Source organism: Oculina patagonica, chromosome 12 (assembly GCF_052425735.1).
Source record: "Oculina patagonica isolate OP01 chromosome 12, crgOcupat, whole genome shotgun sequence".
Classification (NCBI taxonomy): domain Eukaryota; kingdom Metazoa; phylum Cnidaria; class Anthozoa; order Scleractinia; family Oculinidae; genus Oculina; species Oculina patagonica.
The window spans coordinates 4,858,699-4,880,692 of NC_135769.1; the positions used below are offsets into that span (position 1 = coordinate 4,858,699).

A 21,994-nucleotide genomic window follows, 5' to 3' on the forward strand; every position below is an offset into this window, starting at 1 on the left:
CGCCACCAAGCTTATTTTTATTGATGACCCAGAAGCGCAGAAGTGCATACAAATGGTTTCCTGTTCACTGAAGGCAGGTGGCACGCGCTAACGCGTGCGCACTCAATTCGAACATTGTTTATAACATTTTACGGTTTCAGTATAAAGAGAAATATTTTTTTGAAACCTCAGGGGGAATCATTGAGCTTGGAAGTGATTGCAAAGGGTGATTCTATCGCTCGCGTCGAACCAGTTGGATCTCACAGCACCAAGATTTTTCCATTTTATGAGATAAGCCAGCAGCCTCTTTATTTCCGAATTTGTGCCGAAGAAATCGAAACTTGACAATCTCCACACTTTTGGCAGAGAGTGCAAGATTTACTTTTTATTTCGCAAGGCCGGACCGCAATTAATGGTGTTTGTTATTGACAGTTCGCACAAGAAGCTCGAGAACAAGAAAAGTGTGAGGCCTGGGCAAATTGTCGGAGAACAGACGGCGTATTAAGGACAGCGTATTAAAAAGTCGCTCTGTTGCGCTCTTTAAACGCGCAATAATGGATCTTGGGCGAATGGTTATGTCATAAATAGCTCTTTGTGCCGGTTAATTCGGTTTTATTTCTTATTTGCGTAGTGTAAAATTCCAGTGAAAGAAGAGGAATCTTGGTTCTTTACTAAACGACGATTATGGTTAAAAGGGCAAGCTTTTGTGTATAACGCCTGCTTCAAACCATGTCATTGAAGGATATTCGTTTATCGTCTCCAGAAGATCCGCGTGCTAATGAAAAAGTCGTGATAAATGTTGGTGGTATTAGACATGAGACTTACACCGGTACTCTAAAAAATATCCCTGATACAAGACTTTACTGGATCACGGAAAACAAGACTCAGCTTCCAGAATACGACCCTAATGCCAACGAGTATTTCTTTGATCGCCATCCGACCGTGTTCGGGCAAATTTTGAATTTCTACCGGACAGGCAAACTGCATTGCCCAAATGACGTCTGCGGTCCGTTGTTTGAAGAAGAACTGGCGTTCTGGGGAATTGACGAGCTTCAAGTAGAATCGTGTTGCTGGCTGAACTACAAAAAACATCGCGAAGCGCAAGCGAATTTGGACACACTGGACGGGAATGATTCTGACAGAGATAGCCTCTCTGACATGGATATGACAGTCTACGGCCTCGTCGCCGAAGGCATTAGAAACAGAAATCGCTCTCTTTGGAAAACATACCAACCTAAAATTTGGACCACATTTGAGGAACCTTACTCATCGCGCCTAGCGCAGGTAAGTCACAAAGTTTTGTATAAAAGAAAAACATGGCTCTAATTTGCGCTTCATTTTGCATGTGAATTGTCAATATTGTTTAATTTCACACGAATCGCTTATGAACTGCAGACCCCTGCTTGACGCTTTTATGCGATACGTATTAAGCTTTGGCCATTTTATCTATTTGGAAATCATTGCGAGAGTTAGAGTCGTGTGCGATTGTGCGAAAAAAAAAAATTCGACCAAGGTCAGTTTTGTTTTGGTTTCCAAAGTGACGCGAGCGATAAACGCTTCGCAGAACCGCGCAAGCATTATATGTAAGTAAACTCCAAAGCGACGAAACACGCCATCTGATTAGCAACACGGTATAGCACAGTTTCTTTTTCTTTTTCTCATTAATCTAAATGCGATACAAAACTGCGGTGGTTTCGAAGCTTATGAAATTTTCGCCAATTTACCGAATACGCAAAGTGTTGCTGTTTTGTTATTTCTCCGTCCGCACAAAGGGAAAATGATTTTGAATGTGGAAATCGACGCGGTGTTTATAGTTAAATCGCGCTCAAACAAACAATCTTAAACGCGAGCACTTATTTCGCTCCAGATTAAATCCTTGTGCAGAATTACTTGGTAATATTTCCTGCGCTTTTACAAGGATTTAAGGATCAGCGAAAATGATGAAAAAGTCATATTAATAACCAATATCATCTTGCGACTAAAGAATGAAACTCAAACCGAAATTTCACCAACGAATACGAGCAGGTGGCAAACTGGCACGAAAAAAGGAAATTAATTTCGAATTGAAGTTTTGCGCGAAGTTGAACTTTCCAAAATGGACGCGTTTCTGACAGCGTTTTATGTTTAAATGGAAAAATTAATGAAAATTTATGGTAAATTGCTGGATTTTTGACACAATAGTGAATTTACAGTGTAGTAAATAAACTACTATCACTCTCATTATTTAGCAGTCGGCGTTTTCTTAAATTTTTCGTTTTTAACGCTTTTTGTCTAAAGAAAAATCGTTTTCTGCGCCTACCAAAGTCACCACGAAATTACCGATACTTAAAGATCTTTGTCTCGATCTATTTTGAAAATCAATTTTGCCTGAACATTAACGATATAGTTGTAAGTTTGTTCTCTGGCCTGATCACGCATGCGTGTCTTGTTTCACATCAAAACAATCCATGCGATGAATGAAATTTAATCTCATTCGTTTTTCGATGGTTTTAATTTAGAACTCAAATACAAGCCTGTCTAAAACACAGAATTGAAGTGAATCGCTTTGTGAGCATTAAGCTTGCGTTGTTAGAACACTTAAGAAAACCAACACCGCTCATGGCAGCCTGCGTGGTTTTATTTTTCGAAATAAAATGTATTGAAAGTTGAGTTGTGTAAGCTAATACGAACTTTTTCGCATGTAAATTAAGTTAGGATTTTACCTTTTTACTCTAAAGGTTTTGTTGTAAACTGTAAAATTACTAACTCTTTTTTATCTTTTACATCTCACTAAGTTAAACTAAATCGCGGAAGCAGGCCACATCATAATTTCGCGAACGTTCATGAAATTGAAAGATTATGAAATGCCCACGACGATATAAACGCCAAGGAAAAAAATAAAATTACGTATTTAAAACATTCACTTGCTATTACGTGCACAAAAAACCTCATTAGTCGAAGTTTTATGTTTTCTAAAAAAAAGGTTGACACGTTGAAATTTTAATAGTCACGTTCTTGGAGTATATTCTTATTCATCGAAGTTTGACGACAAGAAGAATAGAGATTAAGGGTTTGTGTTGAAAGTGTTTTTGTTACTTGTTTATGCGTTTTTCTCGTCTGGTCTGATGTGTTGAAATAAAACCCCCTTTACTGCCTTTTAATAATCGATTTCATTATGTAAAGCGTACTCGTTAATGTACAAATGGGTTCACGTCCCGCAGGTTTCTCGCCACCGCTAATTGTTTGCAATTAGATTAAGTAAGCCTTAAGGAACTTTGGGCGTAATTATACCTCACAAAAACCAAGTTAAATTTCTAAGATGCAATTTTTAGCGTTAACTCTCGTGACATAATCCTTGTATTTCCTTACCGTGCAATATGGCCTGAGTAAGCATCATTTTTGTTGATATAGTTTTATTTACTTTTTCATTTATTTTTTTCTAATGAATACGTGACCTGTGTCAGTCAGAAACATTGCAGGTACTTTTTTTCGTAACACTACAACTTAAAAATATTTCATTTAGTAATCTGTGTATAAAAGTTCAATAAGCCGCTAAGTAGGTAGTAAATTACAACTGACTGATTTTATTTTCAAGCTATACTTGAAGTATATAGTATATCGCTCGCGTGTCGATGTGGCTTAAATACAACAGCAGCAAGGTCTGAAAAAGAAAATGATTCTCTTTAAAACAGTGAAATGCCGTTCAAGATTGCTTTCCTATAGTCACAGTACTACTACAGCATATTACCCGCTGATCCTAAAAAATTGACCTGTATTTTAGTAAAATTTGACTAACTGTGTACTGCTCTACTCAGTAGAGTACAAATAACCGGCGGAACAGGTAAAGTAAAGATATTTAACAATTATTCACCAAAGTGAAGGTGAATAGTACTTTGCTAATCACCTCCGAGTTAACCAATCAGCACGCGCGGCAAGCATTATTCCCTTGTGTGGTATATACTAACAAACGATATTCGCACTCGATGGCACCGGTTTTACCTGTAATTTGTAGTCCTGGTAACAACCCGCATCGCAAAACTGGTTAAAATCAGTAAAAACTAAAACTCGATAGCCTGGCGGATGCAAATGGAAAAAAACCTGTCATGTTTACAGCCTGAGCCTTTTGCATGTTCTTATTAATTTTTAGGACTGAAATCGTGACATTGGCCTGAAGAATTTCGTAACATTTAGTCTTTCTAGAGCTCAACTATTGTGGGAAAAATCCGATAGCAGGAAGCGGCTGTCCGGAAAAGAGTCCGGCACAGAACGCACATTTAACCGAGCTGAGTGCCAGAGCCTTTTATTGCGCAGTTTTCCACCCCGGTAAAATCTCGAGTGTGACCCGCGCTAGAAAAGCCTGCTCTCGCCAGAAGGTTTGTTTTACAAACCGGTATATCTTGCGCAAAATTGCGTTTTCGACTTTTAAAGTTATATATTCAACTGTTTGCTTTTTATCTCGGGTTGTTTTCTTCTCCTTTCCGAAGGATTGAGTCTCACCCTTCATTGCTCATTGTCTCTTGTTGATGAAAGTACTTTACTGAAAAGCTCCACAAAAATTAATGATCCGGCACTGTTCATCGGCTTGTCGCTGTGGTTTTGTCTTTATTCCTCTTTATTTAAGTAAGCAAACTGTTAAAAGGTTTTTTTTATACGTGCTGATCGTTAATTTGTTATGTAACGTTTGATAAGTCACGTTTTTCCCACTAATTTGCTTGTTAAAGTAAAATAGAGCGTTTTCACTCACGTGGCTTACCTGCGATCAGGCGTTATTTTTCTCGCGGAAGAAAGCCTGATCGCAGGTTATCACGTGGCCGGCATCGATGCAAATTTATTGGAACAAAAAGAAGCGCTTACATAAGAAAAGAACTTCAAATCCAACAGAATATGGCTTGGTACATCGACATGGCCACCGTTTCATTGTTTTGGAACACCAATACGGCCGCCGTGACGTCATGTAAAGACGCTCTATAGGAGAAAAGTTATGTGCCTAAATTCACTCCTTCGACCAATTTTTGTTGTAAATTCTCAAGGGAACACTTTTCGCTGTGGGTGATGAAAACGTCACTCAAAGGGAATACGAAGGCATTAACACTTCCCGGAACACGTGCGGTTTGATAGTGGGTGTTTGCAATACTTAGCAAATCATGTTAAACAACATTACATAACATTTTTTTTTTAAAAAGAAAACGTTACATAACAAATTAAGAACATTACGTAACAAATTAATGACCAGCACGTATCAAACATCTCAGCGACACAAACATAAATGCCCCCGGGCTTTCTTACAATAGAAATAATGGTTTCGAAGTGAACGCAGGAATTGAAACCTTCCTTTTTCCTTAAGCTTGCGCTTGTGCTTTCGTTTGCGTTATACTCGTGAAAACGGAAGCCAACATAAGCGGAAAAAAGTGTTTAAAAACGGATTCTGTTTGGCCGATGAAAACACTCGTTTTAGGTCCCTCTCTGACAGAAAGAAGTGTCTTACCAGCAAATCTTGCGCCCACTTCACGGTTCATTGTCTCTTGTTCTTACGCCTATGCTTGCCTTTGTGCTCGCTTTGTTCGTTAAAAACAGGCTTAAAGGATTGTAAAGAAGTTTTTCTTAGTCGGTCTCTCATTGCTTTAAGCATTGCCTTGTGTACCAGTGCCTGACACTGTTAAAAAATAAAAAATAAAAAATAAATGGGAATTTACAGTGGGATCTTCCACTAGGTGGCTCTTCTTGATCCCACTGATTTCAGATCGAATTGGAATTTGCAAGTGTTGGTTTTTGTGGAGGGAGGAAAACCGGAGAACCCGGAGAAAAACCCTCGGAGCAAGGACGAGAACCAACAACAAACTCAACCCACATATGGTACCGGGCCGGAATCGAACCCGGGCCACATTGGTGGGAGGCGAGCGCTCTCACCACTGCGCCACCCCTGCTCCCCACTGTTACACACTTCATCACCTGAACGAGACGTAATTAACCATTTAATCATGAGCTTGAAGGTGATAGTTGATAGGGCTGCAGGCTAAATCAACTATCACCTCGTGGACATTGAGAGCGAGTAATCTTATCGGCTCAGTAGAATTCTCATTAAAGAACTTCCAAGTGAGCGATTTAAAAAAATTTCCGCAATATAAAGTTAAATTAATCTTGATGCAGTCCTAACTTTCGCGAACTCGTATACTAACGGCTGATAGTATACTAGTACCTAAACCAATCAGATTGTCGCATTTACATTAGTATAGTAGTAGAGTTCTACTTTGAAGTGTTGCTTTTCTTGCTTGCAAAGAGAAATATCCCTTTGTTAACATTTTTTTCTCTGTTTTTTTTTTTTTTGCAGGTGATTGCGTTCACGACATTGATTCTTATTCTGACCTCCGTCATAACGTTTTGTCTGGAAAGCGTCCCCTACTTTGAAGACAAGTCATCAACCCAATATGAAGTCCTTTACGTCGCTGACATCATCTGCGTAGCTTGGTTTACATTCGAGTTTGTCGTTCGTCTCATCTTCTGCCCGAGAAAGCTCCAGTTTATCAAAAAACCTATGAACTGGATCGACTTTGGAGCGATCTTGCCATTTTACGTGAACCTCTTAATCAAATCGTCCAACATCAAGACGATAGTAGTTCTCCGTGTTGTCCGACTTATCCGTGTGTTTCGTATCTTCAAGCTGTCGCGACATTCTTACGGGCTTCAGATCTTGGGACACACTCTGAGATCGAGTTGTAGTGAGCTATTTCTCTTGGCCTTCTTCCTTAGTATAGGCGTGGTGATATTTTCAAGTATTATATATTACGCCGAGAAAGACATAGTGAACACGAAGTTCACAACAATTCCAGCCTCGTTTTGGTGGGCCGTGGTAACCATGACGACGCTCGGTTACGGAGATATGGCGCCGGAATCCTGGGAAGGAAAAATCGTGGGCTCGTTTTGCGCGATCAGCGGCGTTCTCATGATTGCACTTCCGGTTCCAGTGATCGTCAGCAACTTCTCGCTGTATTACTCTCACGCCAAAGCGAGGCTCAAGCTACCGAAGAGGAAAAGACCGCTGATCATTGGTGCTGCTAACGCGTTGAAGGTCGCTCAGTCATTCGTGACGCAAAGCAGTCCGAACATTTCCAGAGGGGTGGTTGATCAGACCGAAAGAGAAGATCATGACGATTCGGAGAGGGACGACTCGCGCCCTTCTAGCCGAACACGACGGTCACCTCATCCCAGCCTCCGCTCCTCTCCTCGTGAAAGCCCAATGGTAAGGTCAAGGTTTTCAAGCCCAAATACCGTAATCACCCCTCCCTCGCCAAGAAACTCGCTACTAACATCGGGGCAGGTCGCGAGGCGAAGCAGTCTGTTAGCGGTACCGGAGGCAGAGCGAGTCGAGATTGAAATGCAAGAACGAAACCCTTCGTGTTCGATATTGGTCGGCGAGGAAACCTCATCAGAATTGGCCATCAAAGAGAACGTGTCGCAACAGTCACCGTCAACGATGAATTTCACTTACGGAGGCTCCGACCAAACTTCAGAAGTGTCCTCAGCGGTAACAACATTGAGTCCGAAAAGGAGCGACACTGAGAGTCCTAGCTCTCCCACTGAGATCAAATCCCCGCCAAGCGGTCGACAAAGAAGTACTTCCTCTGCTCAATCCATGTCCATGGACTCGACGCAAGGGTCGCCTAAGCTAAATCCTCGGGGGAGGATGGGACGCCGCGGTAGTCTTTATGTGGTTGGCTTTACAGCGAAACACTGGCAGAATAAGGCTTTGAAGAAGAACAAGAAAACTCAATCTGCGCAGACCGAGGCAAACTCGCGTAGAGCCTCTGCGGTGCCTACTGATAGGAGGAGCTCTGCCACCCAGGGAGCTGTTGCAGGCGGTTCTAGAAGAAACAGTAGCAAAGGCAGTGATGCTAGCACGCTGCCTTCTCCTGAAAAAGTCTCCTCTCAGTTAGCTTCGAAACTAACTGCATTAAAAGAGTCAGGAACGGCAACGCAGACACAGGGAAGTGAAGCTACTCCCCTCTTCCGAAATGGCAGAGAAAATGGCTATGGAGGTATCTACAAAGAAGTTGATAAGCAGGACAGTAAGAACAACCAGACGTCCAAGAAATTCAGAAGTCGATCAGATGATAACGCGCGTTTCAGAGCTTCGCCATTTAATAAACTACGAGACGAATTTCGTAACGGCAAGTCGACGGGAGTATCAATCTCCATAGAGAGTAACGATTCCAGTGCGAGAATGTCTGACGACTCGTTAACGATTAACGATCGGCATCGACAGCGCCGCGGATCCTCCCCGCTGGTCCGACAAAAGGCCGTATTTACTTTTGATACTCCTGATCAGTTGGTCCAAATAGACCCAACTGCTGGGGGGCACGTCTCGGCATCTGCGAAACGTAAGCCATCCCCGGTACGCGCGCACGACGAAAATGGATTTTCCCTCTCGCCGCTTATCGAACACAGCGAAAACGAGATTGCGGAAATGAAGAAGCACATGGAGGCGAGGAGAAACTCTTGTATTCCAGCCATAACGATGGAACGGAAGAGTTCGAGTAAGAGAAGCAAGCCTCAAGCGTTGCTACCAAATGGGTACGTCAATGGTTCTTACCATTATGATGAAGGAGATAGAGGCATTGGTGAAGTACAGCTATCACCCATCGGTCATCACTATACAGAGTTGTCTCGGACAAGAAGCGAGACCTATCCGCTCTATTTTGCTGTAGGAGGAGATAGCTATCCATCCATCGCCGCCTCGAGTCATGGTCAACCGTTTTACACAGAGGCTAAATCTCTTGGACATTACTCAGCACCGCCTCAAAGACAGGTTCCGGCACGCTCGGACTCAAACTTGCCGTCAATAAGCGAAGACCCCGCAGTGCTAAATCCCAAACAGCGCGGCGTAGACGTGACTCGATTAGGGGCGCCTGTTATGTTACCACGCCCCAACTCTCTCCCTAACTGGAGTGGAAGTCTTGTCCGACCCGTCGTCACGCACCGACCACATAGCGACTCCGTTTACTGGAACCACACCGAAGCGTATTCTTTGCCCTCGGCGATGGGTAGGTCACTCGGGAATCTTGGACATGCCCAAGGAATTCAACAGTTTCCTGCCCCGACTATCGCCCAAGGTAATTATCAGGGTCACCCAGCTGCAGTACGGCGGAACACTTACAGTTCTTTTGAAGATCAAAGGACAGTTCGTGACGCGGGCATGCAGGGTGATCTGGCTCAGAGGCGCCAAGGACATGTACTGTACGTGCATGTACCACAAAGTGATCCCATCAGTGGATCAACGACTGATAGAAGCTTGGCTAGTGAGCGTGACAGACCACCAGAAGTGTCACGCAATGTCAAGTCACCGCGCTCGAAGGGTAATAGCTGTGAACACATTTCGTCGCCGTTTATCTTTCAAAAGACTGAATCTATTTCCAGTCCAGACCTGCATTCAATGAATGGCTCTTTGGCACCAGATCGAATTTCTTCGAATCTTTCCAACAGTTGGTATCAGTCGCCAGATCAATCTTCTAGGAAGAGAACGACTGATAGTTCAAAACTTAACGGAGAATATTTCAACTATTCTAGCTACCCGTCGTACCCGAACATTCAAGAGCTCCAAGCACGCGAAGTTTCAATTCATTCGGTTCCGAACAGCATTCAAGACGTTTCGTCGGTGTACGGCTCGGAACAAATCGGGCACGAGTCGTCACCTGCTCGGTCGTCTTCGGGTGGACGGTCGCCTGGGCAAACAGAGGGCAGGGACGCCGAACGCGCAAAGAGCGCGTCTTCGCCACGGCTTGAACGAACGGACAGACAAGTGATCTTCAATGGGCATGAAGTGCTACAGCAGAGAGACAGTTTAAACAGGCCTGCGAGTGTCCCAGTGTTTAATCGGCAGCGCGCGCGTGCAATGTTTGTCGGCGATTCTGGAATTGAAAGCGTCGGCAGTTTAAACTCTATGACTCACTCCGTGGAATCCGAAGTGGAAGGCGGCAAAGAGCGCAAGGAAAGCGTGACATGTCTCAGTAACGCAAGAGTCGAGATTTTGAATCCGATTCGTGAAAGCGAGACGGAAGTTTCCGATTCAGTTCCGGTGGAAAACGTAAGAAACTCAGAAAAGTCTTCTCCGCCGCAAACTGTGAACGATGACTCAAACAAGAAAAAACAGCTTGTATTGAGCAATGTAAAGCTTAACGGAAGCCGTATGACTGATATTCTAAGTAACCCGGATCTGTACGAATCCAGCTTAGTATAAAGTAATTTGCTGCTTCTTGTTCGATCTTGTACCCTGAGCCTTCGTTCCTCGTTGACCTGCGGTCGTTAAAGCAAGACCGCTGGTCAAGGGGATGGCAGACTCAGGGTACATGATCCGCTGCTTCTTTTATTGAAGTAGACATTGATGTGTAATGCACATGTACACAAGTACATTTCATGTAAAAGCAGGCTCTTTTACGTTAACTCCAAGCGAGAAAGCAAAATGTACGCCAACAAAAGTTTTTACCGAATATTAATAGTAGTTCTGAAAATGTTGATTGCCTTCTTGGTGTCTTTTTATGTAGTTAACTTGAAAAGTGCATTGTATTGCAGGCTCAGAGCTGGTCAGCGCAAACCACCCATATCGGCTATAAGTGGCCAATCGATTCTTTCGAGCGAATGTGGCAGCATGTTTAAGTGAATACTTCATCAATATATTGGGCAAAACCAAAGGACGACCCTAATACTTGTGACCCTCAAAGCCGTGTCTAAGAAGCCTGAAAGAAATCTGAACAAATCCTCAATGCGCTATTTTCATCGTTCCCATAATAGACCTTGTTCACCCCAAACATTTTTGTTTAAGCATTTTTTTACGTTCTCTTGGGATTTACAATCGTCCCAAGAGAAATTGAAAACAATGCTTAGGCAAACCGATGAGGCCCTGTGAGAGGGGGTGTACGTTATTCCATTATCCCAATAATTCTGAGGGCAGTTATTCCTTAATCCTAAAATTACCAAAGCTGTTTATATCCCCATTAATTTGATTATTTTGTCATTACCCCATAAATTGAGTTGTTATACATTATCCCTAGAATTATTTAACATTCATACCTTATCCATAAAATAATTTTGTGAGTTATCCCTTATCCCTAAAACCCGTAACATGGCCTCGAAAATATTGAAGGTGTATTATGGGAACGTGAAAAAGCGAATGAAAGTAAGACAATGGAAGAATTGAGACTTCAATGTGACTCAAAACCCCCGGGGGGGGGGGGGTACTCTATATATTTTTGGGTGGGGGTGTTCCGCTGGGACTTCGAAACCCTTACCCCATACTAGACCCTGTTCAGCTGATTTCGCAACCCTTTACTAGACTAAACACCGAAAATCGCTACCCTATCCCAGACTTGCCATTTTCAGAACTGTGTCACTATTTTTGTTTGTTTTAAATGGAAAACCATCTGTCAACAACGTTGCCGCGATGATTTTTTACGTTTAAGAAGGTCTCTTCCTCTTCCGTGTTTCTATTCCAATTCTGGACTTAATTCCTCATACTACTGATCAGTTTTTCGGCAAATGATCCCCTATTCTAGACCAAAACCCGCTGATTTCTATACCCTATCCCAGACTAAACTGCTTGAAAACCATACCCTTCACAGCGGCACATACCTATATAGCTCATGTATGGGAGTGCCCCCCCCCCCCCCCCCGGGTCAAAAACCAACACGACATTTATGAAGGCTGTTTGGGACTGGCCAGTTGCGGGTGCTATTTATCGTTTCTGATAAATTTGTGAAAATAATTATTTTACGTGAGTGATACAATTAATTCCGAGGTAAAAGGAATTTAAGCAATTTTAAAGCAAATTTAGAAGTTACAGAGAAAGCGTTAGCCTCCCACGCAGTCGTTCTTAGGGGCGATCGCGGGGCGTTCTTAGGGGCGATCGCGTTACACTCCTCCGTTCGTGGGTTCAAAGCACTCTTCTGCCTGTTTGATGTCACAAAGTACCCAAATCGAGTACGTTTTGTTATGGTCATTGGAAAGAACTTTTTTACGGCAGAGAAAGGGTGAAAAAGGCTACAAAATTTGCTAAAGAGTCTTTAAACGTAGGAAATACTTAATGAAATGACAATTAGAATATTGAACCGGAGGTGTGAGAGTAGTTCTGAGAAGACCTGTTGTTGGTGACTGACGTCTCGACAACCTGAGCGGAGGTCATCTTCGGAGTCAAGTGAAAAGGTGTTGTCAGTCGATGATGTTATAAGTCTGGTCCGTTGAAGTTTATTGGTCATCAACTGACAACAACTTTTCACTTGACTCTGAAGATGACTTCCGCTCAGGTTGTCGAAACATCAAAGTTCACATTTATAAGGAAATCGAGTTGTCTTTCAGTAAGAAAGTTATCACTATACCTCGCAATACCTCTGTGGGACCGACAGAGGTTCCCTCCCCCCTGGGGGGGGGGGGGTCCCTTCTCTTCTCTCTTGTAGGACAGCAAGGAAGTGGTCCTGTCGAAATCTATTTTTTCTCAAATGCAAAGCTGATCGGACAGCTAAAAAGGCTAAATAAATTTAATTGCCCAATATTTCGGCTAGACAAAACTAACCTTCTTCGGGGGCTGAAAACGCCATTCTCACGCTTTCTTAGCCTCCCACGCAGTCGCCCCTAAGAACGACTGCGTGGGAGGCTAAGAAAGCGTGAGAATGGCGTTTTCAGCCCCCGAAGAAGGTTAGTTTTGTCTAGCCGAAATATTGGGCAATTAAATTTATTTAGCCTTTTTAGCTGTCCGATCAGCTTTGCATTTGAGAAAAAATAGATTTCGACAGGACCACTTCCTTGCTGTCCTACAAGAGAGAAGAGAAGGGACCCCCCCCCCCCAGGGGGGAGGGAACCTCTGTCGGTCCCACAGAGGTATTGCGAGGTATAGTGATAACTTTCTTACTGAAAGACAACTCGATTTCCTTATAAATGTGAACTTTGATGTTTCGACAACCTGAGCGGAAGTCATCTTCAGAGTCAAGTGAAAAGTTGTTGTCAGTTGATGACCAATAAACTTCAACGGACCAGACTTATAACATCATCGACTGACAACACCTTTTCACTTGACTCCGAAGATGACCTCCGCTCAGGTTGTCGAGACGTCAGTCACCAACAACAGGTCTTCTCAGAACTACTCTCACACCTCCGGTTCAATATTCTAATTGTCATTTCATTAAGTATTTCCTACGTTTAAAGACTCTTTAGCAAATTTTGTAGCCTTTTTCACCCTTTCTCTGCCGTAAAAAAGTTCTTTCCAATGACCATAACAAAACGTACTCGATTTGGGTACTTTGTGACATCAAACAGGCAGAAGAGTGCTTTGAAATGACAGGCAGAAGAGGAGCAAGCAATGACAGGCAGAAGAATATAAAATGACTAGTAATACGTGACTCGCAGGGCCTCGTGAAGCTCTGGGTTATTGTTGCCTAGTAAGGGACAAAATACAGCAGACAGGATACAAACAGAAACTGAACAACAACAAACTGTACGTTTTCAGATACCTCGACAAAATACAGCAGACAGAATACAAACAGAAACTGAACAACAACGAACTGCACGATTACAGAGACCTCGACAAAATACAGCAGACAGAATACAAACAGAAACTGAACAACAACGAACTGCACGATTACAGAGACTTCGACAATATACAGCAGACAGAATACAAACAGAAACTGGACAACAACGAACTGCACGATAACAGAGACTTCGACAAAATGCCGCGGATAGAATACAAACAGAAGCTGAACAACAACGAACTGCACGATCACAGAGACTTCGACAAAATACCGCGGACAGAATACAAACAGAAACTGAACAACAACGAACTGCATGATTACAGAGACTTCGACAAAATGCCGCGGATAGAATACAAACAGACGCTGAAGACACAAGAATACAGAGATTACAATTACTGAGACAAATTTATACAGACAGACCTTCAATAGAATTAACTGAACAGCTACAGGATAGATTACAATTAAGAAGGGAAAGTGATGCAGCGCGCTTACAATTAGAATCGGAGGAGGAGAGAAATATTCGATTACAGTCTGCTCGAGAAAATAGTGCCACGCGTAGACAACAACAACAATTACAGGAACTAAACAGAGATGATTATATTTCCAATGGATGGAGAAATCCCGATCAGCCTTTACATCAGCAACAATGGGCTCGAAATGGCATTTTTTCATACAACAATGAACAGTTTTCAACACCAGGCAGTTTATAGCCTGAATAAGCGTTGAGCATTGAGGGAGTATTATGTGGCAATCAGTGTTATTTTAATCCGAGAAGAAAAACGATAAAAATGAAAGGCTCAGGATTCGAACCCACAAAAAAATAATAATAATAAAAAAATAAAAATAAAAAAAAAACCCTAGCCGGATTCGAACCCCCGCCCTCAGTCCCGAAGATCTGATTTCAAGTTCGACGCCTGACACCATTAGGCCACCAGCGCGCGGCCGTGTGACGTCATTTCCGCCACACACCAAGCTCACAAATAAATATATTTATTATATGACTAGCTCCGTGAGCGGTCAAGATGAAGCGAAATTCGTGTTCTGATTGGCTACCCGAGCGGTCAAGATGGAGCCATCTTGACCGCTAGGGACCGCCCGCTGTGCTCCCGCAAGCGAAAAACTTTTTCCGACGCTCAGTTGAAAGAGCTTTTTGTCGTAATTTTTCGTTTTGAAACTATTTTCCGAAACAACACAAAGATTTTCTAGCGAAAGAAAGTCCGATAACAAAGAAATAGGTTTTCAAGCGAGAGCAAACAAATTAATCAACAAATGTTAATCAACAAATTTTATTTGCCGCAAAAACCGGCTAATATAAAAATGAATACGCAAAGCGACTTCAAGACATGATACCAGTTTTGTTTGGCGGAAAAGGGAGCGACTGAGGACAGTAGCATACCTGAAGAAGCACTCGGCAAACTTGTGTAACATCTTCAAAACTGCATAGAATATTAAAAGCGGATGGCACGGCGAACCAGGCACTGCAAGCTTAACATCTTTTCGCCGAAGCCTCTAACGCTCACGTCGAATAATGGGTGGGTCGAACATTTAAATTAATGATGTAGAAAAGTTCAAGCTTTTCCCGTGAAGTGGAAAGTCCCAAACGCTTTCAACAATCACAATTTCAGCTAGCAAATACTCTGCAAAACGTCCAATACTCAATAAAAGCTGGTGGCCAGATGGAATGAACATTCTTGTTTCAAGGCTTCAAACTCAACGTTGATTCGAAAATTTAAGAAATTTCGATATCCTTTCGAGGTTAAAAAAAAGAGCTAAATTTCGCTGTTGTCGCATCGTGTTACTTCGTCTCGATTCATTCAAGAATTTGACAGTCACTCATTAAACTTTTAAACCAATGAAATGATTTTAGCGTGCGCCATTGATTGTGCATGCAACTGGCTTCCTTTTCAGTGCTCGAAAAGAGTCATATAGTAAATCCTTCATTGACCAAGCTTGTTCGGTCAAGATGGCAGGATATTGGGTCTCGGTCCATAAACACGCAAAAAAAAGAACTTGGCCAATATCCTGCCATCTTGACCTCACACCGTAAACTCCACACGAGATTTCATCCCGCCTGACCCCTTTGAGAGACAAAATATATTATTATACACCCCGCTACGCTCGGCCTTCGGCCTCGCTTCGCGAGGCACAAATGAAATGACAGACAGAAGAACTATAACGGGCAAAAGAGGCTTTACAATGAAGTCATACCCGTGACCCCTATTTAAAGAGGTTCGACTTTATTCTCTATCTGCACCGGTGCTCTTATTCTGCAAGTTCAGTTCAACATTGGTACGCCAGTTCAAGTCAGTGTACAAACCAAAGCGGTGAGTACCGTATCTTTTTCTTTGTTAACGGTATTTTGTAAGTTTAGCACAACAGTTATTGTCTGTGCAATGAAACAGTACGTAATAGATGATGGTCATGTAAAAAGAACCGAATTATTGCTTTTCATTATTTGTTGTAATCAGTTCTTGTTCAAACTTATCTTTTAAGTTTTCAAGATGTATTTCACAGTTATTAGTAGTTTTTATTTCTCACATTCGTCGGCGGGTAAAGGCAAAAGGATTCATTATAAATTACTGATGTTTACAGAATTTGTAAACTTTTGACCGTCTCCGGCCGGTTTGGCCAACCCTCCACACTAAAACGGCGTTTTCGGTCACCGAAATAAACGCGGAGCTTTTTGAAAACGGTCTGCAGAGTGTTGAATTTTGAAAACGCCGGCCAGGTGGTGTAGTGTGGACGGCGAAAACGGAGCTTTTCGAAAACGCTGACTTCAAATGATCATGTGATTTCTGCCAATAGCTCTGCACGCGCATTATAAATCTTGATAAATTTCTCTCGCCGTTCTCCAAGCAACGTGAAATGATCAATTTCTTGTCCTGCAAATTTCGAATTTCTTTTTCGAATTGATCGCTGTTTTAAAATATTCAGCTGAAGATAGCTCTGAAATTTTTAAGTTGAAATCTGAAAGTGTCTGATTGTTAGCTAAGTTTTACCTTTCCTTTTGTTTTGTTTCTTTTTTAGTTTTTGTTTGTTTGCGGGCTTAACATCTTGCAAAGTAGCTTTTAGCTAAGTGGAATGCCACGTTAAATAAAGTTCTATTCTATTCTACAGACAAGCTAAATGACCAATTTGGATAACGGCGAAATTCTTAAGTAAAATACAAAAAGTAGTTTTTTTTAAATTTAAGTTATTCTCGGCGTCGGCAAAAAACCTGAATGGAATTTAGTGCGTACTCGAGCGATTTACGCATGCTCTACCATTCGTCTAGGGCCGATGCCGCGTTTCGTTTTCAAATTCATCCGGATTAGTAGTCTATTAGTGTGAACGGTGAAATTATTAAAAACGATACGAAAACGGTAGTGTGGACGGAAAACATTTTATCCGTTTTCTAGGCGAAAACTTCGTTTTCAAATTTATCCGGATTAGTGTGGACGGGGCCTAAGAAAGATTCGACTTTATTTTGAGATCGACTAAACTGCGTGGGTAGGCGGTCGTGGGTTGTGAGTCCGAGATTAGCACTTCATATACATTATCATATGCTGTTTCTAATGTCATCTTCCAACAGCGGTTTTCGCCGCGGTGGATTTCTGTTGTGTACGCTTAGTTGTTAGCTATCTCTGAATCTTAAAGCTACCTCAAAATGTGTGATGCATAACAATTAAGGCAATTTGAATTTACTCATTTAAAGATGATTACTTTAGTGGAGGTGTTATGATGACATTATCGCCGTTCTACAACGAGATTGAAAATTCTCGAACAAACAAGACCTTCCAATCGATTGCATCGACAAGGACAACAGTTGTATCATATTTATCATGGTCAGCTATCCCCTGACTATGGTTGTATGAAATCGGAATACAGTAGAACCCCTGTAACTCGAACTCTAAAGGGAAATGAAAAACATTTCGAGTTAGCGGGATTTTGAATCGAGTTATCGGGGTAGGTTGAATATTTAATTTGCCATGTTTTAATGATTTTTCAGCACTTCAGTATACAGTACAGTGCGAATTAATCTTATCTCGGCAGAAACTGAAACACGATTATGCGTTTTTATGATAAAACAGTACTGATCTGTTCTTTGCACTACACTCTTTTTTTTTATAAGAATACAGTTTTCCGACCCAGGCTGAATATTCTTTTTTTTTTCTGCCGATTTTGGGCTGAAATATTCTTATAAACATTCTTAGAAAATATCGTTTGACATTTCCGTTTTAGCAAGTATTGGGTAATCAATTACAAGTGTTCGGTGTCCAGAATTGTTTCGTGTAATATTGTGCACATGTAACATTGCTTTTGGTTGCAGCCTGGCCGTTTTGGCTTTAAGCAAAGCATTGCTCACAAAGATAAAGTGACGGAAATGAAAATACCTGATTTTGTTTCAACTAAAAACATATTTAATTGTATTGATGTATTTACAAATCTTCAACCTGCAAAACTATATTCTTATCAAAATCTCAGCCTCGGGTTTATTCTTAAAATATTCTTAAAAGTTCGCCAATTTCAGCCTCGATTTTCTTATAAACTAGATTCTTATATAAAAAAAAAAGAGTGTAATTAAAATCCAGTTGCTGCAGTGTTACACGACAAGAAGAGCTGAATGGGATACAGTCGAAGCTCTCGTAAGCGGACACCCTCGGGACGCGAAAAAAGTGTCCGTAACTCAGGAGCTGGCCGCTTACGAGAATGGTTCTGGTAAGCGGCCACTAATGGTGTAGGAGATAGATGGCCGCTTACGGGAGCTTGCCCAGCTAACAGTAACCGGACAGACGTGGATGACGACAAAACAAGCACTAAAATATGGTACTGTAATGGTCGAATTGACCATTCGACTTGACCCAAATTTTGAACGAGGGAAACAAAATTTAGTTCGAGTTAGCGGGAATTTCGAGTTATCCGGGTTCGAGTTAACCGAGTAAAAATTACTGAAAAGTGGGGTCAAATCCAAGGGAAATGGGACTTAGTTCGAGTTAGCGGGGGAGTTCGAGTTATCCGAGCATTGAGAATACCGGGGTCCTACTGTACTTAAAACAGGGCCGGAGGCAGTGTGGGGATCAATAAGAAATTAGTGTCGAAATATTTCCGCTGGAATAACAAGAATTAAGTTGTCCCATGGTTGTTCACAGGATATATACTTTACAGTAATATAATGGTCGCTCGGTACACTGTTAGCAATAATATAGCTCAAGCAATATTTGGTAACTTTTAAATTGAGAACTATTCAGCGTTAGGAAACAAAGCGCCAGTCTAGTGAAAGGCCGGTCTACAATAACTGAGTTTATAGTTCAACAACAACATACGTAGAAGGTTTCTTTCGCGACAGTTCTGGGCAATACATGTTAGTTTTAGAGCAGTTTTCAATTGAGTGGACATCGTAAAACCAAAACCAAGGCAAACGCAATTTACTTTCGACACTCAAGTGAAAACCGCTCTAATGCCTCATTTATTTAAATGTAATTGACGCAAAGTTCCTCTGTTGGTGCATTTACGGTCCTGATTCAAATGATAAAGGAAAAGGAAGATTCTCGGCAAACGTTTAAGCTATTTTCAACAAATTGTACTTGAGCGTTCCCACGCTACCAATCGATCACTGGTAGATAACGAACGACTGAAAATTCTTTTTGTTTCATAAAACCAGCACTGGCTATTCAGAAAAAACAAAAATTCCATTAGGTGTTCGGTAGAAATCCCTTACTACCATTTTCGAGCGACCGTGAAAGGCAAACTTTTTTCCGCGTTTTTTCAAGGGTAAAACATTCAAGTTTGACTAGACAAACCGTCGCGTTTTTCAACTGAACCAATTCACGTTTGTGGCGTCAACATGTCAAGTTTGACAGCTCCGCCGGTGTGTTTCTGCACATGAAACAATGGTTTTGAAAACTTTTGCGTCGACTTTTTATATTTCTTCAATGAATGTCGACAGAAAAGGGCGGCTTTACATTTCTGGCAATTGTTGTGACAGCGATCAGCGATTGTTTATTTATTTATTTTTATTTTGAGAGTATTTTTTACGTTAATCAACGTTAAATGGTTTACTTGTAAAACGCGACAGTTTGTCTAGACAAACTTGAATGTTTTACACGTGAGAAAACGCAGAAAAAAGTTTGCCTTTCACGGTTGCTCGAAAATGGTAGTACAGTTTAAAACAAAAGACTCAAACCTAAGGTGGCAACCTTGGGCCCAGTTGTTTGATTGGCGGATAACGCTATCCACCGGATAAATCGCTATCCAGTGAATAAATGCTCAAAAAACATACTACGCTATCCACTGGATAGTGATTTATCGAGCGGATAGCGTTATCCGCCCTTTGAACAATTAAATGAGCCCTGGGATTTGTAATTAATATTTGTAAAAATAGAAAAAAATGAACGCCATGATCATTTACTCAACACGGAATGAAGAACGAACAAGAAACAATAGTTCAATAATTATTGGTTGAAAAAATTCTCGGCAAACATACAGGCCAAGGTAAAGCATATACTTGCATTTCTCAGGCCACTTTCATAAAAATTAAACTCTCCGGCGGGCATGAAAGAAAAAAAAACGAAATCGTGCGCCAGATATGAAAGAAAAATATGTTTTCACTAAATAGTGAAAAACGTTTTTGAAAAAAAAAACTAATCATTGAGAATGCTTCTTTTCATCTTGAGACAGTTTGTCACGACCCACGACTTACGAAGTTCTACCCACGACCTTCCACCCACACATGCGATTTAGCCTTACCCTATATTTTCTACTTGAACTGGTACTAATCTTCTCCAAATTTACTCAAGTCGACATTGCTACCTGTGTAAACCAAAGCGGTGAGTGTAGTATCTTTTTGTTTGTTTACGGTATTTTATCCTTGTGCCTTAGAAAATTAAGCAATAACAACTTCTAAATAAGTTAAGTCCAAGTTCATTTGCTGCAATCAGTTCTTGCTAAACTTATGTTTTAAGTTTACAAGATGTATTTCGGAGGGTTTTTTTTACATTGTCGACGGGTAAAGGCACAAGGATTCAAGGATTTTCTCACCGGGGTACCCCCTAACTCCTCCTCCCGCTATCCCTGGGAGAAAAATGTGTGAATGAAAACACGTTGAGTTCACACTTTGATTCACACTGATTCACAATTTGGTTTTAAACCAAAGGCCACACACGTCAGTCCGGCATGCGTTTAGCTTTGTCATGCGTTTCTACAGTTGGACTGATCTGATAGGGCATTATGACGTATGCAACACGTGATTAATTTTGACCAATGACAGAAGTGACAGAAGTATCATTGGCCTATTGCGGTTTGTCTTTTCTGAACAATCTAGATTTTGGCGGTATTTCGACACGTGTTTTTTTAAGCTGAATGAAATATATAGTTACCGGTCAGCATGAACATTTCCAAGAAAAGCTGAAAGAGATACTTAGGTAGGTTGTATTGTTTCTGTTGTCAGTCGTTCTCCTTTGAGAGTTGTGAAATTGTTGAAAACCTCAGAAGGGAACATTTCGCTTCTTTTGTTGTTACATAATCCGGAAGAACACAGAGAGAACGACAGACTGGACAGAGACATCTGTGATCTCTTTCTATTGAACCAAACATTGTAAACGATCTTGTCGGCTGGTAAGTAATAACATTGGTTTTGTGTGTCACTTTTTACGTTATATTAGATGCGAGCTTTCTTGGCCTGACAAATTTGTGTTCGTAAATCAAACTAATCGAATCGAAAACTGTCGAAAGAGCTCGTAAAACTGCCTATTTTACTGATTACTGAATTCTGCTCTGACTAGCTATGATAATCCTAATAGTAATTCTTCCCTGATATAGATATGACTCGATATAATTCTTCCCTGATATAGATATGACTCGATATTCCTGACACGTGGAAATAGTGTACAAACTTTACGTTTGCTCTATAAAGCTTATTTATTCAATGTGGTAAAACGCATCGAAATGGCGAGAATTGAAATTTAACGAGATTCCCTTGCTTAAAACATTTATACTTTTTCTTTTTGTTTCTTTTTCTTATTTTTTGCCCTACAAATAAAAAGCTAATAAGCTACTACTGTCATGTCCTTTTGGCTGTAGTTTCTAGAAACTAAAAATGGTTTAAATTTAAGGGGTTTCATGTTACAGCAAAAAGTTACGATTGATACTTTAACTTATTTCAGCACAGCAGTAATCGAAAAGGTGAGAGATTTCCCGCGGTGTAGATAACGCTACTCTTTAATAATCGAATTGTTTGCGGGATGAGTGTAAGGTTTTCTCTTTTAATAAGTACTTATTTTCGTTCATTCAAAAGCATTGCTACTCTTTGAGTCCTTTGTTTCACCATAAAGGACAACTTCCTCAGCCCTGCTGTTTTTGGTTTTCTAGAGTGAAAAGGAACTAAACGAATCAGATTAATTAAGGTACTGCATTATTTAAATTAAAACCAATTTTTGTGCGAAAGTTACTTTTCGTTGACTCGTCTTTCAAGTTAGCCTCATTTAACACCCAAGCGAGGGCTCTATCTTGGGATTGAGGTGGTATCCAGGCAACGCCGTCAATGGGATGAC

General features: G+C 41.2%; 2 protein-coding genes across 3 annotated transcripts in view; both read left to right on the forward strand.

Moving 5' to 3' along the window:
• The window catches only part of LOC144631810 (elongator complex protein 4-like), a 53,263-nt gene that overhangs the window by 29,108 nt on the left and 2,161 nt on the right, over positions 1 to 21,994 (forward strand). The window contains exon 11 of one of the 2 annotated variants that reach the window (XM_078490377.1): positions 13,255 to 13,273. The exons of the other annotated variant lie outside the window; for it this stretch is intronic. The gene's annotated coding sequence lies outside the window, so the exon portion shown is untranslated. Of the gene's footprint in view, positions 1 to 13,254; positions 13,274 to 21,994 lie in introns of those variants that run through there. 2 annotated transcript variants of the gene reach the window in all.
• On the forward strand, positions 110 to 10,464 carry LOC144631699 (uncharacterized). Its single transcript, XM_078490203.1, has 2 exons — positions 110 to 1,263; positions 6,287 to 10,464. Exons 1-2 carry the CDS (start codon positions 709 to 711, stop codon positions 10,187 to 10,189), a joined length of 4,458 nt encoding a protein of 1,485 aa, XP_078346329.1. The 5' UTR covers positions 110 to 708; the 3' UTR covers positions 10,190 to 10,464.